Here is a 22,740-nt window from a genome sequence, read left to right as displayed (position 1 = left end):
ATCAYGCAGTGTAAACAGGTGGCTAGAGGAGCTGGGGAAACCATGCATCACTGGGGTTTTTTAGGCTGGTCCTGCGTTATATGCAGAAGTTTTCTTTTAATCAGGTTTTTCAAGATGTTGATTTTAGTTGGACAGAGCATGCTTTCATGTCTGATGGTAAACACGAGTGCCAAATAGATTTTTTCCTTTGTATTTGTTGCATTAAATATTCTAATGTCATTGCATCTCATTTACAGCCATTCTAAACTAAATTTTCTAATCACTGCTTTATAAGTTAAATTGTGTCTTCAGCGATTATTCTGTTCTTCTCTGCTCAATCTCCTGTGCTACTCCTCCCCAGGAGGTAACTGTAAGTTACATTGGTTTGAAGTTACTATGGGAATTAAGCCATTTGGGGGGTTCTGTGGGATCCCCTCAAAACTGCTAGGGTTTTTACTGTTCTCTCTGTGCTCTTCAACCTTTCTGCTTTCTCCCTTTCACAATATTTGAGCATAATCTAAAATGTTTGTGCATCAGATTGCTGTACGAAAGCTCCCATGCTTTCCAGATTGTTATCATTCCTGCTGTGCGTGATTCGAAGTGCACAGCGGTGCTGGRTGTCCCTTTAATCCATTTGCCTTGCAGAGGAGCTAAGGAGACTTTTAAACTCTTCTTTTCAGGGATTGTACAAAGGTTTGTAAAGGGGAGAAAATTGGCCACGTTTTCAAGTCAGAACTTCTAAATTGAAACGTCAGAGCCATATTTTGGCATCTCAGAGTTGACCTTGCCTCACCTCTTGTCTCACGCTGGTCTTTCCAACACCTGCRTGTGTTTTGAAAAGGGACATCAGACTCCAACTCCTTGCTGCAAATCATATGGGTATCTCATCTTCCCATTTACCAGCCTGAGGTSGGTCAGAGATGTTGACATCTCCTTTATGGCCTTTGGGGAAACTCACTTCTACCCCAGTTTCCTATGCTCAGCTTTACAGTGTGGAGCAAGGGCATCTTGATAGACTTCCATTAAAAGGCTCTGGGTGCTGCAGTCTTTCCACCTGAACCTAGACGTTGTACCCTGACCCCAGGGTGGAGGATGCACCGTTGCCTTACGATTGTCCCAGCGTGATGGCTCTGWCCCCCAGTTGTACCTTTGGGGCAATGGCAAACGATTTCTGTAGCTTTAGAATAGCCTTTAGGATTTGTCACAGTATCCCAAAACAAAACCTGGGGAGAAACTTGTGGCCGTTACTCAAGGAAACGCCATACATGCCACTGGACTCCTTGGGCTTGGGAGCTGTTTTGTGTTACATGTGGGACAGCGAAACAATCCTACTCCAAATAACATTTTTGCTTTCACCCTAAGCAATTAGCATCCAAGCTGAACTCGGAGCGTACTTTCGCTTTCAAGTGTTGTGATGATTATGAAAAGCACTGATGTGGCGTTGAGACAAAGCATTAGGTACTCTCTGCGTGGGTTTCTCTGTGKGTGCATAAAGAATTGTGAATTAGATCAGTGTTTAAGAAATATGTCTTGATAACGTTTTTGTAACCCAGTGCCTACAGTGCAGGCTTGGACCGCTAMTGCAATGCCATAAGCCTCTACTACCTGAATTTTAAGGTACTGGTTCAAAGACTAGGTAGATCATCAAAGGTAGGATGATCAGCCTTTTAAGTAGCTTTTAAGAAGCAGAGACAAAAGCTGTGCTTTCGTCCTGTGTTATGTTAAGGAAGAGTTAGACCCATGCTTCATCGAGGTTGATGATGAAGTTCTGGGTATCAGGTGTTTTTCACGTGGAAATGCTTTGCTTTGGTTAGCATGYATCTGGAGTTTTGGCTAGCATGGGATTATTTAAAATTACCACGAATGGGCTTGAAAAGGTGTGAGAAAAGTGTTTCATGATTGGTAGAAATGAATGAATAAAAATTAAATGAAATAGTGAATTATTTTAATTCCTTATGTTAAGAGGAAGGGCTATTTGGAGGAGTTTGGAGCTACTAAAATACCTGTTCAGTTTGAAGTTAGTCTGTTTTGATGGATTCCCTATAAAACATGGAAACTACCTATGGATCTCAATGAGGCCACAAAATATTTCAGGTACCTGAAGAAACGATGTTGGACTGGTAGCGCTTGAAATAGAAATTCAAAACAGAGCAGAAATAGAGCATGATGGCAGTTTACTCAAATAATGCAGCAGTCCTGGGGAAAATACCTTTGCTTTACAGCAAACAGTTTATTTCCCATCATTTCGCTTCTCAACTGGTCTGCTTGGACCAACCTCTAACGCACGAATCGGTGCTAATTGTGGCAGGGAATTCTCCTTCTTTATTGTTACAAGTATATAGTGGTTCTCGATTCAAAGCAGTCTCTGTATTTCAGCTTGGCTAATGTGTAAGTATTCTTACAACCCATACCAGTTCAAAAGATCCGACTATTAATAATATTAGGGTAATCAACTTGAAAATGTAGCTGTTGCTGAAGGGCAAGGAGAACAATATTGGAAAAGCTATTGTATTTCAGCTTTTTTTTTGCAAGTATTTTAACTACACAGGAAAAAAAAGTAGAAAGAAGATTATAATCAAGGCATTTCCATCTTAGTTGTAAACAATTACAGCAATACTTGCATGGATGCCACATTAGAAGAAATTTACTGGATTCCATTCTAATGCAATTAGAGCTAATTTTGTTCTTTAAATGAATAAAAGGTCAGCTAGTAAATCTAGTTTATCTCAAGTCCAGGCTTCAATAAATTGTTTTATTTAATTTGTTGTAAAAGATCTTATCCTTAATGGGCCTAGCTCTTATTAGTTTGCTTGGGTTCTAAAATATTTATGACCACCTTTTTAGATATGATTTGAATGATATGTCGGAAGGGTTTTTTCGCTGTTTTTTTTTCCCCTCCAGTGTTATCAAGGTATAAGATTGCTAACTGAGTTAGCATAGGAAGGCACTAGAGATGTTATCTTTTTTCTTCTTGTGTTTTAAACAGCTATGTAGACTTTTAAAATCATCTGCAAACAATGAGCAGGATTTAACTTCAAAACTTCTTAACCAATTTGACTTCTATTCAATTGCTTCTTGATTTCTCTGTGGCTTGTTAGTTTTCCTAAACTAATGATGACCAAAGTTATCATGCTTCATACATCTAAGGTTTAAAAAAGTGTATCTGTTGATGAGACATTGAAATTCTGACTAYTAACCTGCTTCGGCAAAAACACGTGCTGTGATTTTTGATACTTCTGATACATTTATTCTGTTTTTAAACACTCTATTTAAGAAAAAACACATGACTTCTGCACAAATGCCAGACCAAAAAGAAAGGAATACCACTCGCTCGTCATTTCTTCAGTGCTTCTGTGGCTTGGAAGCAGGATATATGCCATCTGTGAAATCAGGTCTCTAAACGTTATCTTAAAATGTCAGGATTTTGCTCCAGACTTACTGCATTGTATCATAGCTCTGCCATCAGTAGGGAGCCTGGAAGCCAGACGTGAGCAGAGGATAGATAGGTATTTTAAGTGTTTGACTTGTAAATCTGACCTGCCACTCTGATGAAATTGTCTCTTGTCTTAGGTATTTTTAAGTGAGTAGATATGTGACTTTCTCAAAAGAAACAGTTGCACAGATTGCACATATATCTGCATATCTATTTTATAAAAATGTATATTAAATAACCTATGGATTTTAAAATCAAATCCTAAAAAAATTTTTTTTTAATCTAGGTATTTCATTAACTTCACTAAAGCTTTTTACCAGTTGGTGGAAAATTATCAATGCGGAGGCTGACTTAACGTTCTTCTGGAGGCTCACTCTGCTGCATGATGTGCCCATCACCAAAGCCACCAGCGTAACCTGCACTAGTTGACATCCTTTGTAGGGAATCTCAAAGCAAAAGACTGGGTGGCAATAGAGACCAAATTATTCTGTGACCACTAGATGTAATCTCTCTGAGAAGTATTGATGACCTTGAAGCATATTTTGGGGAGCAGTAGGAGAGGGGAACCTGTCCTGTCCTCTTCTGTTTTATTATGCTGAATTTCGCTGGTCATCCATGTAAGAACTTCCACCACCATAAAATGCACGTAATGCACATTTTTACAAGCTGGCCAAATGGCGTGTGTTTGACAAAGTGAAAGCCCAAAGGGAACAGCAGCCTGAGAAAACACCTGACTCTGAAGCCAGCCCTACCTGAAACACAGCTGGACTCCTGGAGGGGTTTATTTTTCATAAATCAGATGTATTTGCTTGTAACTGCTACTTGTTCAAGAATTCGTTATTTTAGGTGCAACCACAGCTATGCAACAGAATTCCAATAGAAGTTTTTTTATTTATACTTTTTGAAATTCTGTAAAACTTTGTATCATCTGTCCTGCAGCATGCAGAGWACCACTAAGTTTATTATAGGGTAATGTTCTCCAAAAGTGGATACCTAAAATATCAATCTTCTACCTTCAATAAGGCCAATTTTCCAAAGGGTTGAGCTGCAAATACTCAGAAAATTAAATTTTATTGGGAAAACTACACACACAATATCAGAATTTTAAAAGGTGAGGGAACCAAGGGAGGAGAGAAGAAAAAGGTAGTAGCAAATCTGTGGAGACATTTTTTTGTTGATTTACTTGAAGACAAGAAATGATGTGAGGCAAGGACTGTGTTGGTATTCTGTTGAGCTCACTGGAGAGCTGTAGATGCTTCTGTAACATGAATATGTATAATTTGCAAAGTGCTCAAACCCTCTGGGAACTATGAAAAAAAAAGAGCTAGATATATAAAATAAGACTTTGCTGTTAGCTTCAATTAAACTAGGCTTTTGCACTTTGTATTWTTCAAGAATGCATATCATTTTTATGGTATCACCTCTGGTGGGTACTCGTGGACTTTCTTTTTTAATAGGATTGTTTCCTTAAGGATTAAAAGAAAAAGCGCGAAGAAGCTTTTGAAYTTAGGGTGCTGTTTAGTGGAGAGCGAGTTCAGACTTTGATAATGCAGATTACCGTCTTCATGGCATTTGCCCACAACACCGGGGTTCATTAAACGCCRTGTGTAGGCACAGCCAAATTGTTTGCCTCTAGCCTTGGCTCCCTACGTGTGGCTAGGGAGGAGAAAGTTGGCTTTYTATTGACTTGTCGAGCCGTGGGTTTGCATTACCGGCCAAGTAGCTCGTGACCCATTCCATTTATTTCCCCGTTTTGTGGTGGGGAAACAGGTAAAGGTATCCTCCTGGAAGCCCCTCCTTCTGCACGTTTTTATGARTAAGAGTAGTGTTTGTAGCAGTTAAGGCACCGTGACCGAACCCTCCAGAAGACGTAATGCAAGCAGCATGGGGCTCTTGTGGGACGCAGCTGTGGGCAGTGTTGGTTACCCTGCGAGAGAGAGACACGTTGCTTATTCAACGGAAAGCTCTGGAGGAGAACTTATTGTGGAATTAAGTAGGAGGGGAAAAAAAGTGATACTTCAGGGAGAAAAATGTAGAAGGGAATGTATTCAGGAAAATTAGAGTCCGGGCAGTGAAAGTCTGTGTTTATTGCAGTAGTAATGGGTATCCCAATTATTTTACCGTGTAGCACTTAGGAGCCAAAGACCGAGTGAACTGTGTGTTAATGGAATTAGCCTTCTGGGTGTCAATCCAACTTTTTACAGCAGTACAGAAAAGAACCTGTACTGGTTAAGTCATTTTTGATATGATCAATGGACCACCTAAGTGAGGAGACAGAGGAATGAAAAAATGATCAYGCTTCTCTCCAAGCCTTCAGAGGTGTGCTTCAGGAATGCCAGTGATCCTTACTGCTTTCATAAATCTTTGTATGGATCTGTTTGCTTGTATTTATACAAACACAGATTTTCCTGTTCTGTAATCTTTAAATTACTGGAGCTGGAGGACTGATTTTTAATGYCTTTTTAAAAGCAGTTGCATATGCATTTTAATGAAGATATTGTCTCGGGTATGATTCATGTCCCATTCCTGATTGTTCTTTTTTGGGTATAACATATTAGCCCCAATCCTGCAGTAAAATCTCCCTGTGTGGTCTCATATGCATCCAAAAGTCCTGTTGATTTTGGTGGAGATTCCTCAGCCTCTCCCTTGCTGCAGGACAGTAGCTTTTGTGTGAAAAAAGTATCGTATCACTTCTGTCAAAATATATAAATGATCATTTTTTGTTTTTATTTCTAGCTTCTTGGAATATTTTTTCTTCCTTGAATTCTTCTTTGAAACTTCAGATTTAGTCTTTAGCTTTTTTTTTTTCTATTTTCTTTTTTAATTACAGAAGCCACCCCAACTAATTATTCATCCTGTTTATGGTACGTGGTAGTCTGTGGCAAATTATTTTCATTTTGCTGCTGGCCACATTGGATGATGACTGCAAAGGGAATCCATAAAAAGGCTTGAGTCATTAGAAAACAAAACAACTAGCTGTGAGATTCTTTGATTTTACTGCTTATTGCTCAAGAGTAAAAAAAAATGTATATTGTATACTGCAATTAAAAAATAAAAGCAAGAAAAACACTTCAGGCAGGTTTAGACGCATAACTGCTTCAGCAGTGCTTGTGTAAATGGGCATGAGCAGCTGCCCTTTATAGCACAACAGAAACTCATCAAAAATATGTGACAAATATGTGCAAAGGCGTTGAAGGCAGATGGATATTTGTTTTAAAAAATAGGTTTGCCTAGGTAGAAGATTACTAAAGGAAGGTAGTGATTTGTTTTTGTCTTTGTTGAATGTGCTTCTTTTTTTCGTTTTTATGGAGGCTTTAATTGAAAGTGAGTAGTCTACATAGAACCAAGGATTCACACTGTAGTTCCTGAGAGCTGGATGTGGACAAGAGGGCCGTAGAGTAGAAATCATCAATAGACACAGCACCAAAAGGTGGTCCTACCTGAAAGATCTTGCAATCTACTACAGTCATCAAGCGAGGAATTGACCAGGTACTGAACCTCCAAGTTCAGGACTTGACCAACTTGCTTGACTCTTACCAAACATGTCTCAGTAACGAGCTGGAAGTTAGTTTTAGAGGTCTCTAAACCCATCCTGACATACTTTTCTAGTAGCTTAATGAACTTCTCTATGCCCCCTAGTTCCCATTAAAGAGGGTAGGTGTAGGACTGGTGTATAAACAAGCTTGTAGAACATCCATACTATTTGCCAGAAGAAATGACAGTAAAGGACAGTTTGCAATGAGTACATACGAGAAAGTTTGCAGAGAGCTCATTGGCAGAAACATGTTTTCACCAGCTTTTTGTTTGGCCATTAAGAGCTCGGCATAAGGAGATAAAGCAAGGTGGTTTTCCAGCCTAAGTTCTGAGCAGCTTGTTATTGATGATAACAGAGAAAAGAAGAAAGATAGCAGGACACCATGCTACCAGCTCTGTTTTGTTTTGTCAGAGAGGTGATGAACCGTCCGATGTTATACATCAGGATAGCGAGAAAGAAGGGATTCGGAGAGAGTGATCTGGGAGTCATCAGCAGAAAAGGTGTCTGTGGTTGTTAGGGGAAAAACCCTGGGATAAGAGATCCAGAGGAAGGAGGCCAAGGGCAGAGCTCTGTTTTGGTTTTAAAAAAAAAGGGAAAGATAAACAGTAGAAAACCTGTAATGCGGTTGCAAAAGCTCAGATGCTTTTTAAACTGAAGGAACTAGCTGGAGATGTCTGCTGGACTGAAGTCCTCAGGGATTCGAAAGCAGCCATCTCTGCCTCTGCACAGAGAGGGGCTTGTAGAAAATGACTGCAGAGCCGATTGTGTAAGTAACTCCTTCAAAAGAGATGATGGGACTYGTACTTTTAGGAGAAAAGGACTGTTTGCCTTGAAGATGCAACTTCTTTGCTAAAGAACATGGAGGTAGAGTCAGGCCTGCCCAAAGTTAAGCTGAATTAAGTGTTGCAAAGGATATTGAGCCACTAAGCAAAGAAGGGGAAAAGGTGGGTCAGGAAAGTGAAGGAGGAGATGAAGGATGATACAAGTCCAAGCCAAGAACAGAAGGAATCCTTTCCATCTGTTCCTGAGTTCATTCTCTCGTTTACTGAAAAGTGAGACAAGATGGGTAATGGCAGTGGGTTTCAGAGAGTGGAAATCACTGCAGTGAATCAGGAAGTGCAATACAGAGAGCTGGAAGCACCAGAATCGAGGAATTATGTAATCTTCCTCCCAGGTTGTGGAAGAACCAGCTCATGAATTTGCAGGCTCAGTGCCTTTTAAAGTACTAGTACATTTTAAATTATTTTTTATTTTAAACTTCAGCATTTGTGAAATCTGTTTTTAATAATCTAGTTATAAAAGAGAAAACAGAAGTGCCTGCACTGAAGGAAGGGGAAACTATATGGTAAGTAAGGAACTGCCTCTAAGGAAGTAGCAACCAAGAGGCATAAAAGAGCTTATCTAATCATAGAGGAGGTTACTAGTGAACATGCTCAAGGGAATATTTCAGGACTGGTCTGATTTCATCATTTTATTAAAAATTTTTTCACAATAAGAGGCAGGATGCTGTGTGTTTTGTTGACAGTAAGACTGAAAAGTCATGCCAGTATGAATAAGGATCTGATGATTGCCTGGATCCCCTYGAACAGAAGCCATGAGAGTGGTATTTAATTCAATAATTCAAAAATACATGTAAGGCCTTGCATTTGAAGAGCAGTAACAGAAATTTCAGCCACGAGCTGCGGGCTGATCAGTGAGTGCAGTACTACGGTAGGGGAGGGATCTTTAGTCGGTGACAGAAGGACTTGAGCTGCCAACATGACACAAGCGTGACACTGGGACGAATTGCAAGAGGTAATTTTAGCAGAGACAGTGGAAGTGGCTGGGCCGTCATACGAGATCCTGTTGCTACTTCTTCTGACATGTTATATTCGGTTCTTGAATGCAGCTCGTGCCCAGGAACGGTGAATTGGAAAGCAGGTGCAGAGAAGGGCTGGTAGCACTGTGGGCTAGTCTGTGTTATGATAGAAGAGGGGAACAACTTGGTGTGTTTAGTCTAGCATGTGAAGAAGGGATGTGATTGCTGGCTACAAACACATCAGGCAAGTAAACATTTTGGGGGGAGAAAGCTCTTTAAGCTGAAGAACAATGCTGGCATGAAAACAAATGGGAATTAATTGGCCATGAGTGTAGGCTGGAAGTTAGAAGAAGTTTCTGGGCCACCAGAGCAGGGAGGTCCTGGGGCAAGTTAATAACAGGGACGAGAAGATTAACTGGTTTTAAGATGAAGCTCAATAAACTTGTGAATGGGATTAGATGACACGATGCCTGTGAGATCGCTAAGGTTCCTCGGTCCGGGAAGTGGTGTATGCCGGGTTTTGCTGTAGCGATGAAATGCAGAATGAGCTGCTGAACTTTGCATACGCTCTTGAAAGTCGGTGCGCCTCCGTGGAAGTTATGCTCTTGCAATTCGTGTTCATAGTCCATTTTGTTTGATAGAGAGGAATATCATGTTGCAGGTAATTTATCACATCTTTTTTTTTCTGATTTCAGTGTTAAATACTGAAGGTTTTTCACTTGGGGAATTGGTAAGGGCGGCACTGGAAGTTCAACACGTTTTCGCATTTTTTTACATGAGGAGGAGAGAAGATCATCTCTGCAAATGTACGAGCTGGTCGTAGCACACCATTTGTGGGACCTACATTTGCCAATACAACTTGTTTGCACAGAATAAAATATTCAGCAAGGCATAAGAGAGAAAAATTAAATTTCCCCTTTCAGAAGTAATGTCAGTATTAGCTTACATTAGAGAGCTTAAATTACACTGATTCTCCTCCAGGGTTGCAATAAAATTTTCAGAATCGCCTGTAATCTGTGAGGAATCTAAACCATATGGAAATGCTCCTAATTCCTCTAGGTGCTTCTGACCCACCAGTCTTAGACTATTGAGTGTTTCCTAGTACAACAATCTCAGTTCAAAATGTGAATTATTTTAGTTAAAAAAAAAAAAAAAAAAAGAGTTGTACTCTTTTGGTTGAAAAAGAAATTTGTATCAAGAAGGGAATATCTGTACTTCGCTGCTGCTTCTTGGTTGCATTTTAAATATGAGTCACGGATTCAGAAGGCAATTAGGACTCTTCCAAAGCCATTTCCAATTTAGGCAGAGGACACATGAGACAGCTTCTGAGGAACTCTCCCTCCTAGAAACAAAAATCACCCGACTGTAATTTTTGACTCAACCTTTATAAATTCCGATACAGCAAATTAAAAAAAAAAAAAAAATTTGAGCTGATCACCTGGAGCAATTGTTCAGCCCTGGGGCTCATATCCTACTTTGGAAAAGCCATTTCCTTTCCACGTGCATCTTTTCCCTGCGTTTATGTTAAGCCGACAGTGGGGCTTTCAGCCGTAAGGATCGGAGTGAGATCAAATAAATGACTTCCAAAGATAGGAAGGTCTTGCACACCAGTGAATGTAGCGATCATCCTAGAAAAATTATGAATATGGCATTTACCTAACTCCACCTTTATGACTAGTTTATTTTAAACATGTTATTAATACTTGTGTAAGTAATTAATTATGTAAGAAATCTAGTTCCTGTTAACCTTTAAAAAAACAGAATCAAGAGAGAATTCAAGTTGTGCACAACCGGGTACATGGTGTTTACAATAATTCTATTTTTTTGGAAAGGGGGTGGTAGCCTTCAGTCATGATTTATGTAGACTCTTATTACCACATCTTTTCCAAGGGTTTTCTCACCCCCTTCATTCTGGAGGAACTATTTTGATTTAAAAACAACTTCAACTGATTTTTATCTTTTGGTATAGACTAGGCTTGTGATACGTTGCCAGGCAGCCTGCGGAGAGGTGTAATTCTTGCCTCGGGACACTGAGCATGTTGCTGGTGGTCGACGTTCATTTGTGTTTGATTGCCTCAAGTAATTTGGTCTTTAGGTGATGCATTTAGGGAGTTTTAACAAGTGATCGCTGGTTTTGGAGGTATACAAAAAACACATTTGAGAAAGAAGGTAACAATTTATCTATGATGATGTCCAAATGTACAGTTCAAATCCTAGCCCGGAGCTAGGCACGGGGAGGATCAAGGCTTTGCTTTTGCGAGCCCAGTTTGCTTGCAGTGCTCTGTGCTTCAGTTTTCTCCTTCACAAGAGAGCTCATAAATCTTGTTGTCATTTACATGGTGTTTTGATATCGGATTTCTCTCCAAGTCTGAAGTAACGTTAATTATTAGTCGTGGGACTGCTGTTTCCCTTTGATTTCTCCCCACCTCCATGTTGCCGTTCATGCAGCCCCTTCTTCGGGATGGGCGACAGGCCTAAGCACCCTTGTGGAGATTACTCCATCACCTTTAACGGTCGAGCACAAAGCCATTCATTTCTCCGATCCAGAGTCAAAAGTCTCTGAACTTCATTAGTCCAAGGGAGTGGTAGGCCCAAGCATGCTCCAAAACATCGATCTTCTGTTTTGATAACTGAGTTCTGAAATCAAGATAAACAGGCTGCCCTATATACAGCAGGCATTCTAATTGCACACTTCAGGCTAACCGGCAAATCAATTAGCATGTGTCGCCCACTAATGAATATTTGTAGTTTTGGAAGATTTCAGTCTTGATGCTCCATATAGTTTCTGCAGTTATTAGCAAGGTGGCTCTGAAGACCTTGTCCCCAGTCAGAACCTGGCTTTATCTCAACTGGGAAACTGTATAATTTAATTTAATATGTTAGCTGGGCATGGTCAGTCTTATTCAAATTGTGTTAGTTAATACTTCTTTTGAACTGTTTACACTGTGTGCAAAGTTATGTTTAAAATCCTATTAGCTAATACATCTCCTAGTCTAGACTAGGCGAGAGTTGACTCCCTGAAGAACTCGTAGCAGGACTTTGTTTACTTGGAGGGGAGCGGGAAGAAGAAGGGAACAAGGAAAGACGGGATAATGATGTTGTTTGAAACTATCCAAATCACTTTTGCTGTACCAAATATTTTGCTGTTCTTTCCCTCTCCTCACTTTTATTATTGCCAAGATTTTTTTTAAATTGAGAAATAGCTCTCAAGTCGTGAGGGTGACTTTGCAAGTCATGGGAGTATTCGTGCCACCAAAGGTCTGGGGCATTTAGCCATGGGAGCCTGGGGTTTTTTTTTGTTTTGKTTTGGTTTTTTGCAAGCAGTGGAAGGAGGAAAGAGCAAAAGAGTGGTTCCTAAGCATCAGTGGTATGGTGGCCAGTCTTTCTGCTGCAGTGAAGCTGCCCATGGAGATTTTCATTGAACCAAAAGCGCATCATAGACATTCAAAAACCAAAGAGAACATGTCTTTAGTAGGAGATAATGGTGGATTTCCAGACAACCTCTGACAAATAGGAGAAAGAGGTCTGGATTTGGCATGTAGGTTACTCCCAGGATAACTAGACTTCCTTCCTTCTATAGGTCACAAGCAGTTTAAGTTATGAGTCCTGCGTGTTGACTCATGGTCTAGCTCCTTCTCCTGAAGCCTGAGCTCTTGGGTTACCTATCTAAAGCAATCACTGGGACGTCAAGTAGCACGTATATCTTTGGTGTTGCTGATGTCATGGAAATAAGCTAACAACTTTTAGCTTCTGCTCTGAGTTTCTAAACACGGTCCCAGTGTGCCATGGCAAACAACAAATGGTGGTCTATCATGATTTCTCAGCATTACTATGAAAACTAGGGTGGGAAGGGGCTCTATATTACTCAGAGTTTCTGCAAAGCTTCAACTTTTTCTGTGTTTTGAAGGTTCCTTGAAGTTCAGTGCAAAACTTCTGTCAAGCGCAGCAGAGCTGGACTTGCCTCTCCTGTTTCTCAGTTGCTCCAGTCTGGTTTTTATCTTGGTTTTCCTACAGATGCCTCCATTTCTGTTTTCTTAAGATGTCCTGCTCTCCGGAATGTCGAACCTTCCTTTAAATCTCTTTCCTCCTACAGTTCTTATAACAAATCAATTGTACTCCCACAGTTACCATGCTCAATGTAAATAAGTTAATTAAACGATTTACCAAAATGTGGTCAAACGAATAGTCCTGTCCTGTGTTTTGTTTTGAGGACTTTTTTGTTTTGTTTTCTAAAAAGCCTTTTTCCTTCTCTTTTTTTCTAATGTAGAGCCTTATAGTAAGGGCTTTGTCTGTCTCATCCATTAAATTGCATGCACATCAATAGCACAGTATATCAACATTAGTTAATAAATATCAGGTCCTCTATGTATCCCCCTTCCTGGGCAAGATTATTCTATACTGTGTATTTACTAGAGCTACATCCTGTCTACTTCAGCTACTCGAGTAAGTAGCAATATTTTAACTGCTGAGTGTATAGTGTGCGTCATTTATTTGTCCTGACTAGATCCACTGCTGATTTCATAAACACTTGAGGAAAGAAATACCAAACTAGCAAATATTTGGAGAGCCCCCTAATGTAGACTCTGAAGAGGATGATATCGTCTCTCGGTTTGAAGATTAAAATCAGTGCTGTTCACAGCTGATTAACTTTCCTTTCTAATATTTCCCACAAATTGAGCTAATGTAATAAAACTTAACGAAACAAGGTTTAGTGAAGCCGCGGAGAATATTTATATGACAGCGAGCTATAGAGTAGTTCAGGCTGTCCTGGCATGGCTCTTTGCTTTAGCCTTTCAGTTGTCAGTGGATGGATGAAGCAAGGAAAACAGTCCTTGTGCTGGCTTGAAACAGCCTCTTTGCTGACCTAAAGGTCATGTGAATTAGCCATAAATACATTTATGTGGATTAGCTATAAAGGCACCATATTGTCTTTAGATCTACTTGGTAACCGATCATTTCTTTCCCATCGACTCTCACGATTCTCATTTTTGGTCTTCCAGAGTCATCAGCAAAGTGGTGCCAGCCCCGGAGGCTAAACCATCTACACCCGCGAGTCGGCCCAAAACACCTCCGCCTGTGCCATCACCGGTACCAGCACCTGTCCACGTYACCCCTCCTCCAGCTCCAGCTCCTCCACCACCACAAGCTACCGTCTCRCCGGTCCTGATTCCTCCACCGTCTCCAGCTGTCTCTGCGGCAGGAGGCTCCAAAGCACCAGTGAGGAGCGTGGTAACAGAGACCGTCAGTACTTACGTGGTAGGTAACACATACTRCAGGGCCTTGTCTTAATGCCAGTGACATTAATCCTTCAAATGGTTGTGCTTCAGGGTGACTCCARCTGACGGTGCCTGTGCTTGCGATGTTGCCCTCTGTTAAGCCGCTCTTCATCCAGCCCTTGCTTCCATGCACCTATTTTGAGGAGTTAGTAACTTAAATTTTACAAAATTTTACTTGGGCTGAAATCTATTATGTCTTCTCAGTCCAAAGTTTAAGTTTCTTCTGGCAAGTAGAGTAAGACCCCATTTTCTGCTAACTGAGCGAGAGCATACTTTTTTTTTTTAGAGGTGAAGAATTTTTTATAGACACTCTTTTAAGAGCTGAATTGAAACCTCAAATGTCAAACTTGCCATAGATTTTTCTGTCAGCCAAGTGAAGTATAAAACCCTCACACAACATCAAGAATTTGGCTTATCCCTCATTTGAAATGTGTACAATGCACTGTTTTCTACTGGGTTTTTCAACATACAACAATTCCAAATATATTTGCATTCCAAAAAATCTCTATATAAATACATTAGTCCAGTCAACATCTGCTGTGATCTTAGTCTCTCTCCGGTGACATTAAGTCTTCTTCGTTCCTTTAGAAAAGTCTCCCATCCAACACGACACAGGAACTGTGCTCACAGACACAACTCTCCCCAGTATGAGGATCGTTGTGCTGCTGAAAATTCCTGCTTTAGATGCAGTRTAAAATGGAAGTCCTGACCAGTGCTGATCATTAAAAAGCAGCAGATAACATTAACAATAGTAGCAGTGTTGTTATCCTCCCTGCCCTGGCTAAAGTCCAGCTTGGATGGTGACACCCTGCTTATCTATAGTAGGTACCAGTTTAAAACTCTCACCACTTAAAACACCTGAAACGTTTTTATTACAGTTTCCTGTACTTTAATTGCAGCCTACATGTGATTTTGGTTTTTTATTAGTCCTGTTTTTATAATGATTCCTAGTGTAAATCTACCCTGCCGTTTCTAGTGGAAAAGGTGCTCTTCACTGCTTGACTTAAACTGTAGTATTATGTTACTGGTCTCTATTTAAACAGCTGCTACATTTCACTCCAGAGTTAGTTACAGTACTAGGCTACCTCTCACAGACTGTGCATCTCTTCATGGTGAAGGATGCACACCCTCACTTTCTTTATCACTGACATAAACGTGGTGTCACTCTTGTCTTACCGCTGTGTCCAGAAGCTYTGAAATTTGCTCTAGGAGTGAAAAAAGAATCAAAATATTGTGRTGCATCCATGTGTTTTTCAGTATGCACTAAAAGCAGATATTGTAAAGATGGCATTAGTTTAAAGAAAGAAAACTTCAAACTTTTTTAAGCCTGGTACTTTGGGTAGTAATGCTGTTAGTATCTTACGGAGAATTCGGAGAACACTACTTACCTAGGTTATTTGTTATTGGATTTACAGCATTGTAGTTAAAACTAGGGTTTTACTGTGTTGGAGTCCAAGTGTGGAAGCAGGGAGAAAGACTCCTAATAGGAGGAGTTTATAAGTCAAAAGGTGAGAGGGTGGGAAAAGGGGAATAATTAATAATTATTAACCTCTTGTATGAAGGGAATTCAAGACAGAGAATGATGAAATGGCTTTCCCAAGGTCACGCAGGAAGGCTCTTCCAGAGGTCACACTGGAGCCTGCCTGGCAGAAGCACACAACTCCCTTCTTCGGGGAAGGACAGAAGGATGATCTTAGAGTCAGAGAAGGGTGATGTTGTATTTAAGGATACGCTGTGGTGTCTCCCTGTAGGATAGCATCTGAGTAAGTGTGTTCTGATCGTTAACACTKAGTGATTAGTATTAAAATAGCATTCAGAGATCACAGACTGTCCCTCCTTCCACGACYTTCCGTAATTAAGGCATCAGGAGTTACACAATGTTTTAAATGTCCTCGTTCAGCAGCCCAGGTTTGTGTTTGACAAACACTGAGTGGTTGCACTGATTGTAGCCAACCCTCGCCCTCTCCAGCCTGTGATCTTCTGAGAGCCTCGGACAGGCGTTCTGCAGGAGAACATCCCTCCTGAAAAATCAGCTTGGGAAAACATAGGATATCCATCTTCTAACAGAGAAGCCAAAACCAGCCAAATTCCCAGATGGGAAACCCATAAATTATCCATGCTGGAAGGACAACACARGTGCTGCCTGGTGTCTACCAGCCAGGCTGCTCAAGCAGATTATAACCGACCATGATGGACCACGGCTTTGCGTCCCCTCGGCGGCGTGGCGTATTACTCTTCCCTAGCAGGATTCCCCCCGAGAATTACTTTGACCCTTTTTACTTCGGGCTTAGGCAAGCGGTTTACCCGTGGAGCAGCTACCAACTTAAAAGGACTTTGCAAGTGTGAGATTAGGTTCGTAGGTAGATTTGTGATCATTGCAATCAATGAGCTTTACAGTCGAGTTCCTGGTGTGGCATTGCTTACTCCATTTCACTGCGGCGAAGGGGTTGTTCTCTGGGCTTCATGTTGTCTAGTTTTAAATCACAAAAAAGTTCAGGGCTTTTAGAGGAGCCTGTCAAGACTGATRTGTTGGTTGCAGCTCTGGTATATTCTTATTGATTTTTTCTTATTGATTTAGTGATGTAAGACATATGGGCCACCGTGAAGCAGCTTTTTTTTTTGTCTGTTTTGGGAGTGTTCGTCTACTACGTTTTAATATGATTTTTCTGAGCTGCACAGACAGCAAAAAGTCATTGTCTCAGATACGTGGGCTGCGTAAATGCATTAATGCACAAAAAGCGAGGACAAAACGATRCATGCTCTGGAGATCCAGTGTTAATGTGCAAAGCTTCATATATGAATGATGAAATCAGGGTCATGCCCCAGACATGTTGTACTTTGTATTGTTAATTGCACTTCTTTAGATGGATTTTGCGACATTTTTCATGTATATTTTACCAAGAAACTGTTATAGGAAACACTTGAAATTTCAACATATAAATATGACTCTAGCAGGATATAAAAATGAAAAAAAAAATCGTAAAGCCCTGAATATGATAAAATCCAGTAAGCAGCCACTTAATACTGTAAATGATCTGCCTCTCTTGTTTGGTTTACCCTTTAGTAAATTGTGCCGTGACATAAATGTCATAAGGGGAATGGAAAGTTACTCAGTAACAACTTTTTTTTTTATATATATATATCCTGATCTTATCGGCCGGTTGAGTCGAAGAGTTTGGCTAATAAGTAATAACGCGATGCGTGCACGTTGCCCTGCATGTTCTGCATGCGTGCGAGACTGCTGTCGCGTGCTGGTCCTCCCCGTCGACCCGCCGCGCGCGCCCCGACGCTCCTGATTTTTTTGCAGCCCGCCTGGCTCTTGAAACCGGCTGACTTGTGCTTTCCTTCCGTGCCAGGTCCGCGATGAGTGGGGTAACAAGATCTGGATCTGTCCTGGCTGCAACAAGCCAGACGATGGCAGTCCGATGATAGGCTGTGACGACTGCGACGACTGGTATCACTGGTAAGTGGCTCTCACCCGTCCCATCCCGCCGTTTCCTTGCAGGCTGTGGCTGTGTTATACCTCCCCCCCCATTTTTTTTTTTAATTTCTTTTTAATCATGAAGCTGGGAATATTCGAACGGCTGTGCTGTGTCCCRTTTACTAATCTGGAGCATAGTTTTCTCTCTGTTTCTCTAGAATTTGAAAAAAAATAAATACATTTTAAGTTGTGGCGGAGTATTATTTTTAATTAATGGGAATGGGTGATAGCGGTTGTTTTTGAAACTGCTAGGAAATATTGCTGATTGTGGTCATGTTGCAGGAACTACAGGATTATGAGCATAGTGTATACAGCTAGACATTTCCAGTTGCAAAACACAGTGTGAAAAGTAATAAAAATGTCTGCTCTTAAAAAGGGGTGGGGGGAAGTGAATCATTTTTCTAGGCATTTTCTTACTCAGCTACATAAAAACATAAGGAAGTGCAGATGTATTAAAGAAGCATTTGGAGTTATTTTAAATCTTGATTATTGTATCCTAAAACACGGACATATTCTTTTATTGAAATAATATTTTTATCCGAGTGTTCCTTTAATATATTTTGAGTTTCAAAACAAAAGAAGGGGTTTTTTTAATGTTTCTGTTCTATCATTAGTTACACTCATTAATCCGCAGAGGGGAGTGGGAGGCCAAAACTTGTCTTTCATTGCCAAGTTTTAATTTCTTTGGGTGAGGGATAGAAGCGGCGTTCGCTGAGCCCACCCGACGCTGTCTCTCGCCCCCCCAGGCCTTGCGTGGGGATTACAACGGCCCCCCCCGAAGAGATGCAGTGGTTCTGCTCCAAGTGCGCCAACAAAAAGAAAGACAAAAAACACAAGAAGAGGAAGCACCGGGCGCACTGAAGACGTCGGGGGCGGCTTTGGGTCGCAGAGTCGCCCCGGCACCTCGGCCCGTCCGTCGGCGAGCGCTGCGGGAGCGGGCGGCCGCTTTCGGCTGTTGCGTTTCGTCGGCTGTTGCGTTTCGTCGGCTGTTGCGTTTCGTCGGCTGTCCCGGCCCGGCGCGACGGGGTTTGGGGACGCTCCGATGCCGCCCGTCACCGGCCGAGGGACGTTTGCACCGAGCGGCACACGAAGGCTTCACTCGTTCATGGTACCGCTCCCTCTCCCGTGGCTCGGCAGCGCCGAAGATGAATGTTGTAAATACAGATATCTGTTCTATTTTTTTTTTTTAATTTGTCCTTAAGCCCTCTTGAGCCTTTGCAGCAAGGTGCAGGGAGAAGAGGCAAATGTAAATGGCAGCAAGTCCGAGGAGACCTTCTGGAGTGATTTCTGTAGTCTGGGTACAGTTCAGCCTCCGCTGCTGAGCCAGATAAACATAACGTGACGGGGGAAGTGGCTGGTAAATATTTTTGTGACGAGAATATATGAAGCTTTTTTCCTTGATTTTTAGTACTAACATAAAATAAACATGTTCAAGCTTTTGTGAGATATCTTCTATTTTTAAAAAAGAAAAAGTTTCTATTGTGTCAGTTGGTTTTGTTTTTTTTTTTTCTTCCGTGTGAATTGATTTTGGTGGACCTATAAGATATTTTATACTTTAGTTTGGGGTTTTTAGTCCTCGTCGGCGTGTCTTGTCCTTGCTTGTACATTCCCTTGGTGTGTAAAAACACTTCACATTAAAAAGATTTTCACACGTGTAAATAACCTGATATTTATAAAGTACTTTTTTTTTTCTTTTTAATTATTTTTTGAGGAGGATTTTTGTTTTTTGGGGGGGGGGAATTACGGGCTGCCACACACAAAAATTCAGACACCGTTAGCCGGTGTAACGCAATGCCGACTTGCAAATCAGTGGCGATACGGATGAGGTTGGTTCGTTAAAAGTGAGCCCTAACCTTTCTGTGGTCAGTGCCCCCTCGTTTATATTCTGTCCCTGCTAATTACCAGTCAGCACCGCAGCCAGGAAACTCCTTGGGTTTGAGTTTTTGTTCTGGATCGTTGAATGTTTCGAACCCGAGTCTCGTTTTCCCTCGTCTGTAATAACGCGCACGTGCAAACGCTGCAGCCCGCAGTCCTTTCTGGTTGCAGTAATAAAGAACTGGCTTTGGGTAAGTTGTTTCTCCGTTTCCTCCTCTGCTTAATTAATCAGAACTCGTCGCATTCGATCGGCCGAAGTATTCGAGGCGCAACGCGCGGGTGCAAGCTCGGCCGGCGCGAGCGCGAGCGCGTCCCGGGCGGTCCTGCCGGCGCCTGCGTCCCGGCGTTGCTTCCCCAGCCCGGCTTTTCTGGTTTTTATGGAACACCTTTGTGGTAATAACACCGAAGAATTGTTTTCAGGAGCCTTGCGTGGCTCCCGGGATTAGTAACCGGAGAAGGGGGCCTTTCACCTCCGGGTCACCGGTTCGAAACCGGCCTCGGTCAGCAGCCGGGAAGAGCCTGACTCCCGCTTCGCTCGCGCCGGCGGTGGGGGGGCGTCAGGAATCAGTGGCATAAAAGAGTTATTGGCTTCCAAAAATAGTTACCCTGGGCCGCTGCGAAGTACCCCGCGTTGTGCCACCCATCGCCAAACTCCCAGAAAAAAAAGATCAAGACAGCATAACTGGATGGGTTTTATATATATATATATATATATTTTGTATTTATCAAGATTTTGCTAGAGTTAGGGCTGTTGCCTTTTTTTTGGCTGCTTGATTTTTGGGTCTGACCATTTTTGGTCCTGCAAATTTGACTGATAATTCGATTTTTGACCCCCTCCACCACGCCACCGCTGCTGCCACCGCCAGCAGCCTTTTCCCAAGAGGAAAAAAAATGGAGAGGAATTGAGGAATTTTAAAGGTTTAGTTGCTCATTTTTGTGAAGGAGTATCAGACATTCGAATGGTTTTCGTTTCTTGGGGAACAACTCTAGCAAAGAGAAAATTTGCTTTTGATCTCTACTCCAGCAAGGCATCTGTTTGCACAAGTAGTTTGAAGTTCATTAATAGAGCTAAAAGTTTATAATTTCATGAGTTAAGATATTTCAGGGGGAAGAAGACTGCTCGCTATCTGCCTGTAATACTGACACATAGACAGGGACTATTTTTTCCCCCTACTCCTTTACTGATTCGCAGTGCCTCATGGATTCAAGCAGTACAACAAATATTAATAGTAAATGGATAATTAATAGTAAATATTAAAGAAAATGCAAGTTACTCCATGAGAWGAGCTTGTTGGATTCTGTGTTACTCCAGGGCCAGATTTTTATCTGGAATACTAGGTCCTCGCTGCAAATTAACCAAACCCACAGTCTTATTGAGTCCTGAACCCAGAAAAATCTGACCTTACTATCGAGAGCTTCAGCAAAAAAGCCCTGAAAACTGGAGAACCCCCCTTGGCCACTGATTTTGTTGGAAGRGACGGAGAGAAACGCCGCAAGCCCGGGAACGGCGGCGATGCACTTTCACCGAGATCGTCTTCCTCGGGAGCCGTGCGTCTTGCTCGCGGCCTGATCTCTCCTGCTGCCAAGGCGTTTCTCCTCTGAAGGTGTCCGCAGCTGAGCACAGTGAGGATCTTTATGCTCCTCGACTGATTTGTGATTCCAAACGTCCTGGAAGAAGAAGGAAAAAGAAAAAAAAAAAAAAAAAGCCTCGGAGGGTATCAGAGCCTCCTGACTTTGGGCTTTGCAGAGATAAAATGCAGCGTATTACTTCGCTGTATCACCTAAACCTTCTTTGTTCTCCTTTCAATAGGACGATTAAACAAAGACCTGCTAACCAAATTAAAGTRTAAAATGAACGCCGAGATACGGAAACCTCGCCAGAAAGAATGTTAATGAGGTGCGCGCACCGAAGGCGCGCTGGTGGGGTTTTTTTTTTCCCCCCTCCCCAGGGTCTTCAAACCCCGTGGTCCCCCGTCCTTGGAGCGCCTTCTGCCCCGTTCGGGGGCGGCCGCGTGGCCCTGCCCGGGCCGGGAGTCGCGTGCGAGCGCGCCAAGCGCCCAAAGCCGCCTGCGGAGCCGGCTGCCGGCCGACACCCGCGGGAGCGGTGTCGCGTGCCCTTTTCACCAAGGCCGCTTTTAGGAAAAGCAAAGTGTCCAGGAAACCTAGGTAGACAGAAATTTTTCCATATTTTTTTTTAAAACGCGACAAGAAAGCTGTTTTTAATGATTAAATAGATTAGCGCTGCGTTCTCGGCATGAGCGTTTGCATAAAGACTGGGAATTCGGACAATTTTATAGTCTAAAATAGGGGATGAGGAAGAAAGAAACTTTTTTTTTAAAAAAAAAAAAGGTAAATTGAGGGGAGGGTTAAACTAGACATTTAATCATCTGTCACGAGGAGGAATTTGGTTTATAAGTTTGAAAGCATGGCCTGTCGATTCCTCCCTAAGCCAGCGTGGCTTTGACAGCTTGCTGTGCCGCCGGGGCTCTGACGCCTCTCATTTGCTTACCGGGTTCATGGCGAAAAGTGTGACGGGCTGTCACCTGCATGCGTGCCGAGCTGACCCCTCCGCTCATCTATTTATTTATTTATTTTATTTTAGCGTTTGAAGTCGGTTCGGGCAGCATCGCTGTCTATTTTTCCCTTGTACGGAAGGAAATCGGAAAACGGCAATAAGCAATTGCTTATTTCCAGCTGAGATGTCACTTATAGCGCTGTCCTAGCAAGCGCTGCGAGACCGGTCACGCTATAGACGTATAAATCGGCTCGTAGCTTTTGTTGTCCCGGGCGCTGCCGAGCTGCGAGGGTCCTTTGGCTTTGCGGGTTTTAGCTGGTCCTCCTCCAAGGTTTCCGATGTGACTCCAATCCTCATCTGCGGTTTTGAACCTTTTCTGCAGAATGAGCTTAGCTGCCTTAAGCCCTGCGTCGAGGCCTGATTTTGCTAGTGGTTCTTTTTTGCTTCCAGAGATCTCTGGTGGGGTTTATCAGAGCAAGAGCGTCTCGCTTAAGATTACTTGAGGGATACCAAAATATACTTCTCATAATTAATACAATATCTGCCAACTCCGGGCTTTGTGGGCTGTGAAATGTCTGAGTTGGTGCTCAGAGTTGACTTCTTCTCAATATTTGCTGCAAWGAGAAATGCTCTTGTAGTCCCCAAATCCAGGCCTTTGCCACAGCTTGGCCATCAACTCTTAGTGCCACCCACTTCCCAAAAGGTTGGATTTGCAGCATCGCAGCTCAGGAGGAAGAACAGCCCTTTGACAAGTCCTCCTGGACATTTCCGCAGAATCCTTCGGCGATGCTGTGGCCTGGTGGACAGTTTACACTGCAGGAACAACTTTCACGTTCTCTGAACCTAAA

General features: G+C 42.2%; 1 protein-coding gene across 1 annotated transcript in view; it reads left to right on the top strand.

Moving 5' to 3' along the window:
- The window catches only part of TAF3 (TATA-box binding protein associated factor 3), a 103,209-nt gene extending 84,268 nt beyond the window's left edge, over positions 1-18,941 (top strand). Inside the window, exons 6-8 of the mRNA XM_085325826.1 lie at positions 13,746-14,001; positions 17,378-17,484; positions 18,249-18,941. Coding sequence (XP_085181952.1) covers positions 13,746-14,001; positions 17,378-17,484; positions 18,249-18,363 — 478 coding nt within the window. The 3' untranslated portion in view covers positions 18,364-18,941. The remainder of the gene's footprint in view (positions 1-13,745; positions 14,002-17,377; positions 17,485-18,248) is intronic.
- Positions 18,942-22,740: the final 3,799 nt, after the last annotated feature.

Source organism: Rhea americana, unplaced genomic scaffold (assembly GCF_003343005.1).
Source record: "Rhea americana isolate MKP2758 unplaced genomic scaffold, rheAme1 scaffold_1, whole genome shotgun sequence".
In the NCBI taxonomy this organism is placed as follows: domain Eukaryota; kingdom Metazoa; phylum Chordata; class Aves; order Rheiformes; family Rheidae; genus Rhea; species Rhea americana.
Note: the sequence above shows the minus strand (reverse complement) of the source record. Positions and strands in the feature narration are given on the sequence as shown.